The 20,084-nt window shown below is 40.3% G+C and overlaps 1 protein-coding gene across 1 annotated transcript in view; it reads right to left on the bottom strand.

Moving 5' to 3' along the window:
* LOC128658218 (serine/threonine-protein phosphatase 2A 56 kDa regulatory subunit alpha isoform) overlaps window positions 1-20,084 on the bottom strand; it is a gene marked incomplete in the record, with an annotated part of 340,402 nt that overhangs the window by 303,937 nt on the left and 16,381 nt on the right. The window contains 1 exon segment of the mRNA XM_053712752.1: window positions 1,738-1,934. Within this exon segment, the coding sequence (XP_053568727.1) occupies window positions 1,738-1,934 (197 nt within the window).

The raw sequence follows: 20,084 nt of genomic DNA, 5'->3' as shown, positions 1-20,084 counted from the left end.
ACAAAAAACGATTAACATGCCAGTAAAGGTTTTAAACATACATTTGAAAAGTTATGAATTGTTATTAATAAGCCTGCTACCAGTCGCTTTTACTGCAGTTAAGGCTCATACATTATTTCAGTATTAACAGTATTTTCAGAGTCAATTCCATTCCTTAGAAAAATACATTCAGTGTACACACACTCATCAGCCTAATACCAGTCGCTATCACTGCATCACTGCTGAACTTACTTTACAATGGTATCAGCAGTATTTTCTCAGTCAATTCCATTCCTCAGAAAAATAATTTACTGCACATAGCTCGTTTGCAGGGGGGCCCTGCATGCTATTCCCCTTCTCTGAAGTTACCTCACTCCTCAGATGAGAACAGCCAGTGGATCTTAGTTACGTCTGCTAAGATCATAGAAAACGCAGGCAGATTCTTCTTCTAATGCTGCCCGAGAATAAACAGCACACTCCGGTGCCATTTAAAATAACAAACTTTTGATTGTAGAAATAAACTAAGTTAAAAAACACCACAGACCTCTCACAGCGACCTATCTTTAGTTAGGCTGCAAGAGAATGACTGAATATGACATGTGAGGGGAGGAGCTATATAGCAGCTCTGCTTGGGTGATCCTCTTGCAGCTTCCTGTTAGGAAGAGATATATTCCATAAGTAATGGATGACCCGTGGACTGACTACACTTAACAAGAGAAATGTTTATGTAGAAAACCATGATTTAAAAAAAAAAAACTGAGTTTATTTTAGAGATTTAAATCATGATTTAAATAAGTTTGGTTTAAATCTAATCCACATTACCCTACTATAATGTACTAAACTGAATGTACAAAATAATAGCCAATAAGCTAAAAGATTGCCCCAAATACATTAACATACTTACCTAATAGGCACCCATACTACAGGATACACCAAATACAGAATACTGCTTCCAGTGGAGAGCCGATGTAGTGCTGGAAACATAACGGTAGAAGGAACTTAGATATGGAGTATACAGATAAACCAACATGAGGAGGCTAAGGTGCCACTGCCCAATACATTCCTCCATCAAACAGTAGCTCTCTGAGGGAAAATGGGCCTAAAAATCAGACTGAGGTCCCCTCTCATGGAAAATAATCTGTAGCACCTTCCGCTTGTGAAGGCAAGACTAGCTTCAAGTAAGGTTGGAGGGCTCTTGGGATTTTGGGAATCTTTGCCTCCTCCTAGTGGCAGGAGCGGAATTCCCAGGAGTAATTGATCATTGACTCTCACCACCTGTATGAAAGACCACTCAAGAGAACAAAATATTTAATTTTAAGCTACATTTATGCCACTATTCAAGTTTCCAGTGTGAAATTAGCAAATTATACCATACCAAAAAGAAATTATGTCCAATGTGTCTACCAACATATCATGAAATACAATCATCTGCTCAAGACATTTGCGTGTGCTAGAGTTCCCTTGTAAGGTATGGGAAACCATCTGCCAAGGCTTTAAACATGGATGTTATCCAAAGAAGAGTCAGAGGAAAGTCACCCTGTGATCTGATCTTCATGAGGGAACCTGCTGGAACCTTGTAACAGTGGTCAACACTGAACCACATATATAGGATCATTCACTTACATGCATAGTAATATTATTGACTAAGGACTGCTCAAGTGTTTTTTGCTTTTCCGTTATCCATTACTCAATATACTAACTCAAAAACATGAAAGTCATTAATTCTATGTATGATTAACCATCTAGAAATGTACTTACCATTCTTAGAATATCTGGGTAGGCAGATTCAATGATCACGCCTCGATTTGAGGATACATATTCAACCAATTCATTTAATGTGGCTCTTTTAATTTCTTTACTCTTTAAATCGGCTATAGAGTCAATGAAATCAAACAGAACACAGCATTGCTGCAACTTCTGACAGAAGAGATCCTGCTGGTCATTTGTTGTGGCATCTACAAAAGAATAAGGCAAAATAATAAAGGACCAGGAATTGAAATGAAAGTGTCTTACCAACAGGTTATTTGTAATTTATACTCTAATTTATTTATCTATATTTTACACAGGACTAAATAATAGGTTTCCAAACCATTAACATTTTCTCAACTTTATAACTCATAAATAGGAAAATGTGATCTTGTGTAAAGTGCACAAAACATGAATTTCAGTGGAGATTTCAACATCTGAGCAAAAAGGGACAGTAAACACCTTGATATTTGTAGATACAATGTTGTCATGCATAATAAAGAAATGCTAATTATTTATTTTGCTTCCTTTTCATGTAAATGTACCTATAAAAATTAAGCAATTTCTAATCAGAACTTAAGGTGCACCATGCTGACTTCATTTATGTCCCTAATTGGCTTTATCAGATGACAACTGCAAAACAATGCACGCTATACTACCATTATAGCCAGGGTAGCCTTGTTGTCTGCAGACTGAAGACAAGATTGGCTCCTCCAAATAAGCCAAATGGTGGGTGAAGTTTTGAAATTAAATATTTGCAAGAAAAAGATGTTTATTTCTTTTATCCCTTTGTGCCAAATGGATGTAGGTACTAAGTCAGTGATAAAAATGTGATCAAATAAAAGGATGTCATTCACAGTAAAGTCCTTCAAATTGTCTTCTCATTGAAGTTCCATTGAAAACAAAAAAAAAAAAAAACAATAGTGCAATATTGTCTGAGGTATGTTAATATCCAAAGGAACATGTCAAATTTGTACTCACATATGTTGGAGCATAATTATGCTCTAATCATGTGTGCTGTATGATAAAGAGGCTTATATGTAGCCACCCTAGTAATCTTTGGAAACATAGCCAGATATAGGATAAAAAGAAATTTAATATTACACTTTGTATAAAAACAAGTTGTGCAAAACAATAAAATGTTAAAAACAAAAGGGTTAACAATCAGTGCTATATGAACCCACCATATGTTGAAAGTCCCAACTGTCTGCTTAAGCTGTTACTGTATACTCCAACTACGGCTATGCCAGTTATAACAGGACCATTAAATTTGTCAGTCTCACAAATAAGCGTGATATATTTCCCTTGTTGAGTTTCAACACATGCTTCGCTAATTCCAAGGATCTAAAAAATTTCTATTGCCATATGCGATTATTTTTAACCCGTTCCGGTTAATGGTCACCGGTTTCAGTATATTGCTTCATTAACCGGAAAGGTTACTTCCGTTTTCGCTCTATATTACCAACCATTATTTAGTACAGTATCTCACAAAAGTGAGTACACCCCTCACATTTTTGTAAATATTTTATTATATCTTTTCATATAACAACACTGAAGAAATGACACTTTGCTACAATGTAAAGTAGTGAGTGTACAGCCTGTAAAACAGTGTAAATTTGCTGTCCCCTCAAAAACACACAACCATTAATGTATAAACCGTTGGCAACAAAAGTGAGTACACCCCTAAGTGGAAATGTTCAAATTGGGCCCAAAGTGACAATATTTTGTGTGGCCACCATTATTTTCCAGCACTGCCTTAACCCTCTTGGGCATGGAGTTCACCAGAGCTTCATAGGTTGCCACTGGAGTCCTCTTCCACTCCTCCTTGACGATTACGGAGCTGGTGGATGTTAGAGACCTTGCGCTCACCCACCTTCCGTTTAAGGATGCCCAACAGATGCTCAATAGGGTTTAAGTCTGGAGACATGCTTGGACAGTCCAACACCTTTACCCTCAGCTTCTTTAGCAAGGCAGTGGTCGTCTTGGAGTTGTGTTTAGGGTCGGCACAGTCTCCAAAGTGAGGGGATCATACTCTACTTCAGTATGTCACAGTACATGTTGGCATTCATGGTTACCTCAATGAACTGTAGCTCCATAGTGCTGGCAGCACTCATGCAGGCCCAGACCATGACACTCCCACCACCATGCTTGACTGTAGGCAAGACACAATTGTCTTTGTACGCCTCACCACCTGGTTGCCGCCACACATGCTTGACCCCATCTGAACCAAATAAGTTTATCTTGGTCTCATCGGACCACAGGACATGGTTCCAGTAATCCATGTCCTTAAGGGACACTGAACCCAAATGGTTTCTTTCGTGATTCAGATAGAGCATGTAATTTTAAGTAAATTTCTAATTTACTCCTATTATCAATTTTTCTTCGTTCTCTTGCTATCTTTATTTGAAAAAGAAGGCATCTAAGCTTTTTTTTGGGTTCAGACTCTGGAATGCACTTTTTTATTGGTGGATGAATTTATCCACCAATCAGCAAGGACAACCCAGGTTGTTCACCAAAAATGGGCCGGCATCTAAACTTACATTCTTGCATTTCAAATAAAGATACCAAGAGAATTAAGAAAATTTGATAATAGGAGTAAATTAGAAAGTTGCTTAAAATGCCATGCTCTATTTGAATCACGAAAGAAAAAAATTTGTGTTCACTGTTCCTTTAGTCTACTTGTCTTAAGCAAACGGTTTGCGGGCTTTCTTGTGCATCATCTTTAGAAGAGAGTTCTTTGCCATGAGGTGCCATGTTGAACTTCCAGTGACCAGTATGAGAGAGTGTGAGAGCAATAACACCAACATTAACACACCTTCTCCCCATTCACACCTGAGACCTTATAACACTAACAAGTCACATGACACCGGGGAGGGAAAATGGCTAATTGGGCCCAATTTGGACATTTCCACTTAGGGGTGTACTCACTTTTTTGGCCAACTGTTTAGACATTAATGGCTGTGTGATGACTAATTTTGAGGGGACAGCAAATTTACACTGTTATACAGTCTGTACATTCACTACCTTACATTGTAGCAAAGTGTCATTTCTTCAGTGTTGTCACATGAAAAGATATAAAATATTTACAAAAATATGAGGGGTGTACTCACTTTTGTGAGATACTGTACATTAAGAGAAAAATAAATTGACCTCCACAATATGGATACAAGATTGGCATCATCTAGTAATTGATTTAAGGTCGTATAACAAAGTATTATATATGATCTCTATAATTACAAATATGTAGGCCTCTTGCATTTCAACATAAACTTAACAAAATATAAGGCAGAAGGGGTAGTGATTCTAACAAAAGATGCTTATTTGAAATAATTTAAGAGACAATTGGATGATGAAAAAACATAATTTATGTAAGAACTTACCTGATAAATTCATTTCTTTCATATTAACAAGAGTCCATGAGCTAGTGACGTATGGGATATACATTCCTACCAGGAGGGGCAAAGTTTCCCAAACCTTAAAATGCCTATAAATACACCCCTCACCACACCCACAAATCAGTTTAACGAATAGCCAAGAAGTGGGGTGATAAGAAAAAAAGTGCGAAGCATATAAAATAAGGAATTGGAATAATTGTGCTTTATACAAAAAAATCATAACCACCACAAAAAAGGGTGGGCCTCATGGACTCTTGTTAATATGAAAGAAATGAATTTATCAGGTAAGTTCTTACATAAATTATGTTTTCTTTCATGTAATTAACAAGAGTCCATGAGCTAGTGACGTATGGGATAATGACTACCCAAGATGTGGATCTTTCCACACAAGAGTCACTAGAGAGGGAGGGATAAAATAAAGACAGCCAATTCCTGCTGAAATAATCCACACCCAAAATAAAGTTTAACAAAAAACATAAGCAGAAGATTCAAACTGAAACAGCTGCCTGAAGAACTTTTCTACCAAAAACTGCTTCAGAAGAAGAAAATACATCAAAATGGTAGAATTTAGTAAAAGTATGCAAAGAGGACCAAGTTGCTGCTTTGCAGATCTGGTCAACCGAAGCTTCATTCCTAAACGCCCAGGAAGTAGATACTGACCTAGTAGAATGAGCTGTAATTCTCTGAGGCGGAATTTTACCCGACTCAACATAGGCAAGATGAATTAAAGATTTCAACCAAGATGCCAAAGAAATGGCAGAAGCTTTCTGGCCTTTCCTAGAACCGGAAAAGATAACAAATAGACTAGAAGTCTTACGGAAAGATTTCGTAGCTTCAACATAATATTTCAAAGCTCTAACAACATCCAAAGAATGCAACGATTTCTCCTTAGAATTCTTAGGATTAGGACATAATGAAGGAACCACAATTTCTTCTACTAATGTTGTTGGAATTCACAACTTTAGGTAAAAATTCAAAAGAAGTTCGCAACACTGCCTTATCCTGATGAAAAATCAGAAAAGGAGACTCACAAGAAAGAGCAGATAATTCAGAAACTCTTCTAGCAGAAGAGATGGCCAAAAGGAATTGGAATAATTGTGCTTTATACAAAAAAATCATAACCACCACAAAAAAGGGTGGGCCTCATGGACTCTTGTTAATATGAAAGAAATGAATTTATCAGGTAAGTTCTTACATAAATTATGTTTTCTTTCATGTAATTAACAAGAGTCCATGAGCTAGTGACGTATGGGATAATGACTACCCAAGATGTGGATCTTTCCACACAAGAGTCACTAGAGAGGGAGGGATAAAATAAAGACAGCCAATTCCTGCTGAAATAATCCACACCCAAAATAAAGTTTAACAAAAAACATAAGCAGAAGATTCAAACTGAAACAGCTGCCTGAAGAACTTTTCTACCAAAAACTGCTTCAGAAGAAGAAAATACATCAAAATGGTAGAATTTAGTAAAAGTATGCAAAGAGGACCAAGTTGCTGCTTTGCAGATCTGGTCAACCGAAGCTTCATTCCTAAACGCCCAGGAAGTAGATACTGACCTAGTAGAATGAGCTGTAATTCTCTGAGGCGGAATTTTACCCGACTCAACATAGGCAAGATGAATTAAAGATTTCAACCAAGATGCCAAAGAAATGGCAGAAGCTTTCTGGCCTTTTCTAGAACCGGAAAAGATAACAAATAGACTAGAAGTCTTACGGAAAGATTTCGTAGCTTCAACATAATATTTCAAAGCTCTAACAACATCCAAAGAATGCAACGATTTCTCCTTAGAATTCTTAGGATTAGGACATAATGAAGGAACCACAATTTCTTCTACTAATGTTGTTGGAATTCACAACTTAGGTAAAAATTCAAAAGAAGTTCGCAACACTGCCTTATCCTGGTGAAAAATCAGAAAAGGAGACTCACAAGAAAGAGCAGATAATTCAGAAACTCTTCTAGCAGAAGAGATGGCCAAAAGGAACAAAACTTTCCAAGAAAGTAATTTAATGTCCAATGAATGCATAGGTTCAAACGGAGGAGCTTGAAGAGCTCCCAGAACCAAATTCAAACTCCATGGAGGAGAAATTGACTTAATGACAGGTTTTATACGAACCAAAGCTTGTACAAAACAATGAATATCAGGAAGAATAGCAATCTTTCTGTGAAAAAGAACAGAAAGAGCGGAGATTTGTCCTTTCAAAGAACTCGCGGACAAACCCTTATCTAAACCATCCTGAAGAAACTGTAAAATTCTCGGTATTCTAAAAGAATGCCAAGAAAAATGATGAGAAAGACACCAAGAAATATAAGTCTTCCAGACTCTATAATATATCTCTCGAGATACAGATTTACGAGCCTGTAACATAGTATTAATCACGGAGTCAGAGAAACCTCTATGACCAAGAATCAAGCGTTCAATCTCCATACCTTTAAATTTAAGGATTTCAGATCCGGATGGAAAAAAGGACCTTGTGACAGAAGGTCTGGTCTTAACGGAAGAGTCCATGGTTGGCAAGATGCCATCCGGACAAGATCCGCATACCAAAACCTGTGAGGCCATGCCGGAGCTATTAGCAGAACAAACGAGCATTCCCTCAGAATCTTGGAGATTACTCTTGGAAGAAGAACTAGAGGCGGAAAGATATAGGCAGGATGATACTTCCAAGGAAGTGATAATGCATCCACTGCCTCCGCCTGAGGATCCCGGGATCTGGACAGATACCTGGGAAGTTTCTTGTTTAGATGAGAGGCCATCAGATCTATCTCTGGGAGCCCCCACATTTGAACAATCTGAAGAAATACCTCTGGGTGAAGAGACCATTCGCCCGGATGCAACGTTTGGCGACTGAGATAATCCGCTTCCCAATTGTCTACACCTGGGATATGAACCGCAGAGATTAGACAGGAGCTGGATTCCGCCCAAACCAAAATTCGAGATACTTCTTTCATAGCCAGAGGACTGTGAGTCCCTCCTTGATGATTGATGTATGCCACAGTTGTGACATTGTCTGTCTGAAAACAAATGAACGATTCTCTCTTCAGAAGAGGCCAAAACTGAAGAGCTCTGAAAACTGCACGGAGTTCCAAGATATTGATCGGTAATCTCACCTCCTGAGATTCCCAAACTCCTTGTGCCGTCAGAGATCCCCACACAGCTCCCCAACCTGTGAGACTTGCATCTGTTGAAATTACAGTCCAGGTCGGAAGAACAAAAGAAGCCCTCTGAATTAAACGATGGTGATCTGTCCACCACGTTAGAGAGTGCCGAACAATCGGTTTTAAAGATATTAATTGATATATCTTCGTGTAATCCCTGCACCATTGGTTCAGCATACAGAGCTGAAGAGGTCGCATGTGAAAACGAGCAAAGGGGATCGCGTCCGATGCAGCAGTCATAAGACCTAGAATTTCCATGCATAAGGCTACCGAAGGGAATGATTGAGACTGAAGGTTTCGACAGGCTGTAATCAATTTTAGACGTCTCTTGTCTGTTAAAGACAAAGGTCATGGACACTGAATCTATCTGGAAACCCAGAAAGGTTACCCTTGTTTGAGGAATCAAAGAACTTTTTGGTAAATTGATCCTCCAACCATGATCTTGAAGAAACAACACAAGTCGATTCGTATGAGACTCTGCTAAATGTAAAGACGGAGCAAGTACCAAGATATCGTCCAAATAAGGAAATACCACAATACCCTGTTCTCTGATTACAGACAGAAGGGCACCGAGAATCTTTGTGAAAATTCTTGGAGCTGTAGCAAGGCCAAACGGTAGAGCCACAAATTGGTAATGCTTGTCTAGAAAAGAGAATCTCAGGAACTGATAATGATCTGGATGAATCGGAATATGCAGATATGCATCCTGTAAATCTATTGTGGACATATAATTCCCTTGCTGAACAAAAGGCAATATAGTCCTTACAGTTACCATCTTGAACGTTGGTATCCTTACATAACGATTCAATAATTTTAGATCCAGAACTGGTCTGAAGGAATTCTCCTTCTTTGGTACAATGAAGAGATTTGAATAAAACCCCATCCCCTGTTCCGGAACTGGAACTGGCATAATTACTCCAGCCAACTCTAGATCTGAAACACAATTCAGAAATGCTTGAGCTTTCACTGGATTTACTGGGACATGGGAAAGAAAAAATCTCTTTGCAGGAGGTCTCATCTTGAAACCAATTCTGTACCCTTCTGAAACAATGTTCTGAATCCAAAGATTGTGAACAGAACTGATCCAAATTTCTTTGAAAAAACGTAACCTGCCCCCTACCAGCTGAACTGGAATGAGGGCCGTACCTTCATGTGAACTTAGAAGCAGGCTTTGCCTTTCTAGCAGGCTTGGATTTATTCCAGACTGGAGATGGTTTCCAAACTGAAACTGCTCCTGAGGACGAAGGATCAGGCTTTTGTTCTTTGTTGAAACGAAAGGAACGAAAACGATTGTTAGCCCTGTTTTTACCTTTAGACTTTTTATCCTGTGGTAAAAAAGTTCCTTTCCCACCAGTAACAGTTGAAATAATAGAATCCAACTGAGAACCAAATAATTTGTTTCCCTGGAAAGAAATGGAAAGTAGAGTTGATTTAGAAGCCATATCAGCATTCCAAGGTCTTAAGCCATAAAGCTCTTCTGGCTAAGATAGCCAGAGACATAAATCTAACATCAACTCTAATAATATCAAAAATGGCATCACAGATGAAATTATTAGCATGCTGAAGAAGAATAATAATATCATGAGAATCACGATTTGTTACTTGTTGCGCTAGAGTTTCCAACCAAAAAGTTGAAGCTGCAGCAACATCAGCCAATGATATAGCAGGTCTAAGAAGATTACCTGAACATAGATAAGCTTTTCTTAGAAAAGATTCAATTTTTCTATCTAAAGGATCCTTAAACGAGGTACCATCTGATGTAGGAATGGTAGTACGTTTAGCAAGGGTAGAAATAGCCCCATCAACTTTAGGGATTTTGTCCCAAAATTCTAATCTGTCAGGCGGAACAGGATATAATTGCTTAAAACGTTTAGAAGGAGTAAATGAATTACCCAATCTATCCCATTCCTTAGCAATTACTGCAGAAATAGCATTAGGAACAGGAAAGACTTCTGGAAAAACCGCAGGAGCTTTAAAAACCTTATCCAAACGTATAGAATTAGTATCAAGAGGACTAGAATCCTCTATTTCTAAAGCAATTAGTACTTCTTTAAGTAAAGAGCGAATAAATTCCATCTTAAATAAATATGAAGATTTATCAGCATCAATCTCTGAGACAGAATCCTCTGAACCAGAAGAGTCCAAAGAATCAGAATGATGGTGTTCATTTAAAAATTCATCTGTAGAGAGAGAAGATTTAAAAGACGTTTTACGTTTACTAGAAGGAGAAATAACAGACAAAGCCTTCTTTATGGATTCAGAAACAAAATCTCTTATGTTATCAGGAACATTCTGCACCTTAGATGTTGAGGGAACTGCAACAGGCAATGGTACATCACTAAAGGAAATATTATCTGCATTAACAAGTTTGTCATGACATTTAATACAAACAACAGCTGGAAGAATAGCTACCAAAAGTTTACAGCAGATACACTTAGCTTTGGTAGATCCAGCAGGCAGAGGTTTTCCTGTAGTATCTTCTGGCTCAGATGCAACGTGAGACATCTTGCAATATGTAAGAGAAAAAACAACATATAAAGCAAAATAGATCAAATTCCTTATAAGACAGTTTCAGGAATGGGAAAAAAATGCCAAACATCAAGCTTCTAGCAACCAGAAGCAAATGAAAAATGAGACTGAAATAATGTGGAGACAAAAGCGACGCCCATATTTTTTGGCGCCAAATAAGACGCCCACATTATTTGGCGCCTAAATGCTTTTGGCGCCAAAAATGACGCCACATCCGGAACGCCGACATTTTTGGCGCAAAATAACGTCAAAAAAATGACGCAACTTCCGGCGACACGTATGACGCCGGAAACGGAAATGAATTTTTGCGCCAAAAAAGTCCGCGCCAAGAATGACGCAATAAAATGAAGCATTTTCAGCCCCCGCGAGCCTAACAGCCCACAGGGAAAAAAGTCAAATTTTTGAGGTAAGAAAAATAAGATAATTAAAGCATAATCCCAAATATGAAACTGACTGTCTGGAAATAAGGAAAGTTGAACATTCTGAGTCAAGGCAAATAAATGTTTGAATACATATATTTAGAACTTTATAAATAAAGTGCCCAACCATAGCTTAGAGTGTCACAGAAAATAAGACTTACTTACCCCAGGACACTCATCTACATGTTTGTAGAAAGCCAAACCAGTACTGAAACGAGAATCAGTAGAGGAAATGGTAAATATAAGAGTATATCGTCGATCTGAAAAGGGAGGTAAGAGATGAATCTCTACGACCGATAACAGAGAACCTTATGAAATAGACCCCGTAGAAGGAGATCACTGCATTCAATAGGCAATACTCTCCTCACATCCCTCTGACATTCACTGCACGCTGAGAGGAAAACCGGGCTCCAACTTGCTGCGGAGCGCATATCAACGTAGAATCTAGCACAAACTTACTTCACCACCTCCCTTGGAGGCAAAGTTTGTAAAACTGATTTGTGGGTGTGGTGAGGGGTGTATTTATAGGCATTTTAAGGTTTGGGAAACTTTGCCCCTCCTGGTAGGAATGTATATCCCATACGTCACTAGCTCATGGACTCTTGTTAATTACATGAAAGAAATATAAGGCAGAAGGGGTAGTGATTCTAACAAAAGATGCTTATTTGAAATAATTTAAGAGACAATTGGATGATGAAAAAAATAAAACGTATAAGAAATAAGGAAACCCAATTTTTCATAAATTTTTTTTTTTAAAAAAAAGATGATGATCTAAAAGCATTTTTGATTAGAGGGTTAAAAACATAAATGTATTCTTACCAGATAAATTCCTTTCCTTCCAGGAAGGGAGGGTCTAGGGCTTCATTCCTTACTGTTGGGAAATACAACACCTGGCCACCAGGAGAAGGCAAAGACACCCCAGCCAAGACTTAAATATCCCTCCCACTTCCTCGTTACCCCAGTCATTCTGCCGAGGGAACAAGGAAAAGTAAGAGAAACACCAGGGTATAAATGGTGCCAGAAGAATAAAATAAATAATAGGGGACCGCCCAAAGACAAGAAAAAACGGGCGGGGGCCGTGGACTTTCCCTATACGGAAGAAAAGGAATTTATCTGGTAAGCATAAATTATGTTTTCCTTCCTAAGATAGGGAGAATCCACGGCTTAATTTCTTACTGTTGGGAAAACTATACCCAAGCTCCAGAAGGACACTGAATGAATAACGGGAGGGAACAGAAAGAGGAGGACCATATTCTGAGGGCACCACAGCCTGCAAAACTTTTCTCCCGAAGCAAAAACATCAAACTTGTAAAATTTTGAAAAACGTATGTAAGGAGGACCAGGTAGCCGCCTTACAAATCTGATCCATAGAGGCCTGGTTTTTTTTTTGTTTTTTTGTTTTTTATTTAATTTTCATTGAGTTTTCAAGATGATCAGAAAGAGAAAAATAAAACATGTAACTTTAATTTAAACACAAAGAGAAAAGGAAAACAAATAAATAAATAAATATATATATATATATATATATTTATTTATTTATTATTTTTTAAAGAGCATTGAATAATAGCTCGCAGGCCCAAATTGATACAGTTCATATCTTGAACCCTAAACACAGATTATGTACCTTGTTGGGAAGATGATCTAACTAAGAACATGCTTAGCTCTACATTACCATCATGCAGTGTCTTGTTAGATTTGCATTTCTTCAAAATAAAGTATCCATGTAAGGGATATTAACCCCAAAAGTGTAACAATACAACCTCAGAATGGTTGAGTACTGGGAGGGAAGCGGGAGAGAAAATGAAAGGGAGGAAGCAGAGGAAAAGAAAAAAAAAGGGGGGGGCACAGAGCAGAGGACATTTAGGTCACCAAATCCCTAATAAAACTAATTCTGAATTCCGAAATGGAAATATCAACTGGTCAATTTCTCCAGAGGGAAGACTATGTATGGGGACCACTTTTGGAAAAAGAGATATATGTCTCGGTCATTGTTCTTATCTGTGTCATGTTGCTCTATGATACATTGTTTTTCCAAATAATTTTTAATTTCTACAAAGCTGGGGACATTACCTTTTTTCCAGTGACGAAAAATTTAATTTCTGGTTTTGAGAATGATTGTGTTAAGTTTATTAAGATTTTGATTTTGCCCTCCCTCCCAAAGAAAGATTATATGTGGTAGGGAGAAACAAGTATAAGACAGCTTCAGGACCCTGAGAATCAAATATTCTAGTTTCTGCCACATTCGTCTAATTCTAAGACACCCCCATATCATATGTGTCAAATTCGCTGCGTAGGAAGAACATTTTGGACATGCACAGAAATTTGAATTCCCCCATTTAGCTCCTTTTGCTGGGGTGTAATAAGACCGGTATAATAACTTAACATGGGACTCTCTCCAAGTTAAGGACAGTGTGGTTTTGGCAACTAGTGTAATAGATCTTTGAATTATCTCCCAATTAATATTAAGTTGGAAATTAAAGGCATTCCATTGTTGAGATAATTCTAAAAGATTTTGATCTCCCCTTTTGGAGGCCAATAATTGATACCATAATGAGATTGAATGAATGCCGCTTCTAACTAGTGGAAATCATTTTTCAAAAAGTCCCCAGGACCAGATCCAACCATGTTCAGCAGCAAGAATAAGGACATAGTGCCTCGCTTGCAGATATGAAAAAAAAACCAAATTATGCTTACCTGATAATTTAATTTTCTTCTGTGGGAAAGAGTCCAAAGCCGCATTTCATTACTTGTGGGAAATAAGAACCTGGCCACCAGAAGGAGGCAAAGACACACCAGCCAAAGGCTCAAATACTCCTCCCACTTCCCCTATCCCCCAGTCATTTTGCCGGGGAAACAAGGATCAGCGGAAGAAATATCAAGATGAAAGGGTGCCAGAAGACTATACACAAAAAAGCCTCAAAAAATGGGCGGGGGCTGTGGACTTTTTTCCATGGAAGAAAACGAAATTATCAGGTAAGCATAATTTATGTTTTTCTTCCTAATGGGAAAGAGTCCAGTCGCATTCATTACTTGTGGGAAAATTATACCCAAGCCAAAGAGCACACTGAATGCCAAGAACGGGAGGGTAAGAGGCGGCCCAATCTGAGGGCACCAGGACTGAACTACATCCCATAAACAAAAAAGTCCCGCTTAATCCAAAATCAAGGAACAAAAACAAGAAGAAAAAAGGGCCCCAAGGACAGAAACGACAGTCCCATACAAGGGTAAAAACCACATGCAACATCACGGAGCCAACGGGACTCGAAGCGCACTGCCCAAAGGCAGATCCCAAACACACGCCCCCATAAGGGAACCCAGACCAACAACTCCCCAAAGAAAGGAGCAAGGCAGAGGGATAACTAACCAGAACCCTGTCTTCCAAAAGACAGATCAAACTAGCTCTGGAGACTCCAGAAAGCCTCACTAGATGCCAGAACAAAGGGCATCATCAGCCAAACACGACCAAGTCGGAGACCGAAAAAGAACAAAAAGTATCTTGAGAACAAGAAACCGCACAGACGACGAAGTAGCACGATATAGTGCAGCCACAAATAAAGGGGGGGAAATAAAACCTTGTCCAGCTCCCTAGCTGGAGGGAACAAAGGAGTTTGCCTTAAACCAAAAAGGAGAATAAGGCACCTCCCTACAAGAACCCCGTAGCTCAGGAGAAAAGGAACCAGCAAAAACCAAGATCCTAGACAAAACACCCCTCCATGGAGGGAAAATTCAGAGATCCAAACCCCCCGTAGAGTTCAGAGAGCACCTCAACAGGGACCCACTGCATCCAAAAGAAACAGAGACAGAGACAGTTGAAAAGTCAAAAGATGACCAGAACCAGAAACAGGGACACCCTCAACTACCGCAGAACTGCCACAATGTGGACCGCCCGCACACAAAAACAGAATTTATGTTTACCTGATAAATTTCTTTCTCCAACGGTGTGTCCGGTCCACGGCGTCATCCTTACTTGTGGGATATTCTCTTCCCCAACAGGAAATGGCAAAGAGCCCAGCAAAGCTGGTCACATGATCCCTCCTAGGCTCCGCCTACCCCAGTCATTCGACCGACGTTAAGGAGGAATATTTGCATAGGAGAAACCATATGGTACCGTGGTGACTGTAGTTAAAGAAAATAAATTATCAGACCTGATTAAAAAAACCAGGGCGGGCCGTGGACCGGACACACCGTTGGAGAAAGAAATTTATCAGGTAAACATAAATTCTGTTTTCTCCAACATAGGTGTGTCCGGTCCACGGCGTCATCCTTACTTGTGGGAACCAATACCAAAGCTTTAGGACACGGATGAAGGGAGGGAGCAAATCAGGTCACCTAAATGGAAGGCACCACGGCTTGCAAAACCTTTCTCCCAAAAATAGCCTCAGAAGAAGCAAAAGTATCAAACTTGTAAAATTTGGTAAAAGTGTGCAGTGAAGACCAAGTCGCTGCCCTACATATCTGATCAACAGAAGCCTCGTTCTTGAAGGCCCATGTGGAAGCCACAGCCCTAGTGGAATGAGCTGTGATTCTTTCGGGAGGCTGCCGTCCGGCAGTCTCGTAAGCCAATCTGATGATGCTTTTAATCCAAAAAGAGAGAGAGGTAGAAGTTGCTTTTTGACCTCTCCTTTTACCTGAATAAACAACAAACAAGGAAGATGTTTGTCTAAAATCCTTAGTAGCATCTAAATAGAATTTTAGAGCGCGAACAACATCCAAATTGTGCAACAAACGTTCCTTCTTTGAAACTGGTTTTGGACACAGAGAAGGTACGATAATCTCCTGGTTAATGTTTTTGTTAGAAACAACTTTTGGAAGAAAACCAGGTTTAGTACGTAAAACCACCTTATCTGCATGGAACACCAGATAAGGAGGAGAACACTGCAGAGCAGATAATTCTGAGACTCTTCTAGCAGAAGAAATCGCAACTAAAAACAAAACTTTCCAAGATAATAACTTAATATCAACGGAATGTAAGGGTTCAAACGGAACCCCCTGAAGAACTGAAAGAACTAAATTGAGACTCCAAGGAGGAGTCAAAGGTTTGTAAACAGGCTTGATTCTAACCAGAGCCTGAACAAAGGCTTGAACATCTGGCACAGCTGCCAGCTTTTTGTGAAGTAATACCGACAAGGCAGAAATCTGTCCCTTCAGGGAACTTGCAGATAATCCTTTTTCCAATCCTTCTTGAAGGAAGGATAGAATCCTAGGAATCTTAACCTTGTCCCAAGGGAATCCTTTAGATTCACACCAACATATATATTTTTTCCAAATTTTGTGGTAAATCTTTCTAGTTACAGGCTTTCTGGCCTGAACAAGAGTATCGATAACAGAATCTGAGAATCCTCGCTTCGATAAAATCAAGCGTTCAATCTCCAAGCAGTCAGCTGGAGTGAAACCAGATTCGGATGTTCGAACGGACCCTGAACAAGAAGGTCTCGTCTCAAAGGTAGCTTCCAAGGTGGAGCCGATGACATATTCACCAGATCTGCATACCAAGTCCTGCGTGGCCACGCAGGAGCTATCAAGATCACCGACGCCCTCTCCTGATTGATCCTGGCTACCAGCCTGGGGATGAGAGGAAATGGCGGGAACACATAAGCTAGTTTGAAGGTCCAAGGTGCTACTAGTGCATCCACTAGAGCCGCCTTGGGATCCCTGGATCTGGCCCCGTAGCAAGGAACTTTGAAGTTCTGACGAGAGGCCATCAGATCCATGTCTGGAATGCCCCACAGGTGAGTGACTTGGGCAAAGATTTCCGGATGGAGTTCCCACTCCCCCGGATGCAATGTCTGACGACTCAGAAAATCCGCTTCCCAATTTTCCACTCCTGGGATGTGGATAGCAGACAGGTGGCAGGAGTGAGACTCCGCCCATAGAATGATTTTGGTCACTTCTTCCATCGCTAGGGAACTCCTTGTTCCCCCCTGATGGTTGATGTACGCAACAGTAGTCATGTTGTCTGATTGAAACCGTATGAACTTGGTCCTCGCTAGCCGAGGCCAGGCCTTGAGAGCATTGAATATCGCTCTCAGTTCCAGAATATTTATCGGTAGAAGAGATTCTTCCCGAGACCAAAGACCCTGAGCTTTCAGGGATCCCCAGACCGCGCCCCAGCCCATCAGACTGGCGTCGGTCGTGACAATGACCCACTCTGGTCTGCGGAACGTCATCCCTTGAGACAGATTGTCCAGGGACAGCCACCAACGGAGTGAGTCTCTGGTCCTCTGATTTACTTGTATCTTCGGAGACAAGTCTGTATAGTCCCCATTCCACTGACTGAGCATGCACAGTTGTAATGGTCTTAGATGAATGCGCGCAAAAGGGACTATGTCCATTGCCGCCACCATCAACCCGATCACTTCCATGCACTGAGCTATGGAAGGAAGAGGAACAGAATGAAGTATCCGACAAGAGTCTAGAAGTTTTGTTTTTCTTGCCTCTGTTAGAAAGATCCTCATTTCTAAGGAGTCTATAATTGTTCCCAAGAAGGGAACCCTTGTTGACGGGGATAGAGAACTCTTTTCCACGTTCACTTTCCAGCCGTGAGATCTGAGAAAGGCCAGGACAATGTCCGTGTGAGCCTTTGCTTGAGGAAGGGACGACGCTTGAATCAGAATGTCGTCCAGGTAAGGTACTACTGCAATGCCCCTTGGTCTTAGCACCGCTAGAAGGGACCCTAGTACCTTTGTGAAAATCCTTGGAGCAGTGGCTAATCCGAAAGGAAGCGCCACGAACTGGTAATGTTTGTCCAGGAATGCGAACCTTAGGAACCGATGATGTTCCTTGTGGATAGGAATATGTAGATACGCATCCTTTAAATCCACCGTGGTCATGAATTGACCCTCCTGGATGGAAGGAAGAATAGTTCGAATGGTTTCCATCTTGAAAGATGGAACCTTGAGAAACTTGTTTAAGATCTTGAGATCTAAGATTGGTCTGAACGTTCCCTCTTTTTTGGGAACTATGAACAGATTGGAGTAGAACCCCATCCCTTGTTCTCTTAGTGGAACAGGATGAATCACTCCCATTTTTAACAGGTCTTCTACACAATGTAAGAACGCCTGTCTTTTTATGTGGTCTGAAGACAACTGAGACCTGTGGAACCTCCCCCTTGGGGGAAGTCCCTTGAATTCCAGAAGATAACCCTGGGAGACTATTTCTAGCGCCCAAGGATCCAGAACATCTCTTGCCCAAGCCTGAGCGAAGAGAGAGAGTCTGCCCCCCACCAGATCCGGTCCCGGATCGGGGGCCAATATTTCATGCTGTCTTGGTAGCATTGGCAGGCTTCTTGGCCTGCTTTCCCTTGTTCCAGCCTTGCATTGGTCTCCAAGCTGGCTTGGCTTGAGAAGTATTACCCTCTTGCTTAGAGGACGTAGCACTTTGGGCTGGTCCGTTTTTACGAAAGGGACGAAAATTAGGTCTATTTTTCGCCTTGAAAGGCCGATCCTGAGGAAGGGCGTGGCCCTTACCCCCAGTGATATCCGAGATAATCTCTTTCAAGTCAGGGCCAAACAGCGTTTTCCCCTTGAAAGGAATGTTTAGTAGCTTGTTCTTGGAAGACGCATCAGCCGACCAAGATTTCAACCAAAGCGCCCTGCGCGCCACAATAGCAAACCCAGAATTCTTAGCCGCTAACCTAGCCAATTGCAAAGTGGCGTCTAGGGTGAAAGAATTAGCCAATTTGAGAGCATTGATTCTGTCCATAATCTCCTCATAAGGAGGAGAATCACTATCGAGCGCCTTTATCAGCTCATCAAACCAGAAGCATGCGGCTGTAGTGACAGGGACAATGCATGAAATGGGTTGTAGAAGGTAACCCTGCTGAACAAACATCTTTTTAAGCAAACCTTCTAATTTTTTATCCATAGGATCTTTGAAAGCGCAACTATCCTCTATGGGTATAGTGGTGCGTTTGTTTAAAGTAGAAACCGCTCCCTCGACCTTGGGGACTGTCTGCCATAAGTCCTTTCTGGGGTCGACCATAGGAAACAATTTTTTAAATATGGGGGGAGGGACGAAAGGAATACCGGGCCTTTCCCATTCTTTATTAACAATGTCCGCCACCCGCTTGGGTATAGGAAAAGCTTCTGGGAGCTCCGGCACCTCTAGGAACTTGTCCATTTTACATAGTTTCTCTGGGATGACCAACTTTTCACAATCATCCAGAGTGGATAATACCTCCTTAAGCAGAATGCGGAGATGTTCCAACTTAAATTTAAATGCAATTACATCAGGTTCAGCCTGTTGAGAAATGTTCCCTGAATCAGTAATTTCTCCCTCAGACAAAACCTCCCTGGCCCCCTCAGATTGAGTTAGGGGTCCTTCAGAGATATTAATATCAGCGTCGTCATGCTCTTCAGTAACTAAAACAGAGCAGCCACGCTTACGCTGACAAGGGTGCATTTTGGCTAAAATGTTTTTGACAGAATTATCCATTACAGCCGTTAATTGTTGCATAGTAAGGAGTATTGGCGCGCTAGATGTACTAGGGGCCTCCTGAGTGGGCAAGACTCGTGTAGACGAAGGAGGGAATGATGCAGTACCATGCTTACTCCCCTCACTTGAGGAATCATCTTGGGCATCATTGTCATTATCACATAAATCACATTTATTTAAATGAACAGGAATTCTGGCTTCCCCACATTCAGAACACAGTCTATCTGGTAGTTCAGACATGTTAAACAGGCATAAACTTGATAATAAAGTACAAAAAACGTTTTAAGATAAAACCGTTACTGTCACTTTAAATTTTAAACTGAACACACTTTATTACTGCAATTGCGAAAAAACATGAAGGAATTGTACAAAATTCACCAAATTTTCACCACAGTGTCTTAAAGCCTTAAAAGTATTGCACACC

This window comes from Bombina bombina, chromosome 4, assembly GCF_027579735.1.
Source record: "Bombina bombina isolate aBomBom1 chromosome 4, aBomBom1.pri, whole genome shotgun sequence".
NCBI lineage: Eukaryota > Metazoa > Chordata > Amphibia > Anura > Bombinatoridae > Bombina > Bombina bombina.
The sequence above is the reverse complement of the archived record's forward strand: the minus strand, read 5'-3'. Positions and strand labels throughout refer to the sequence as shown.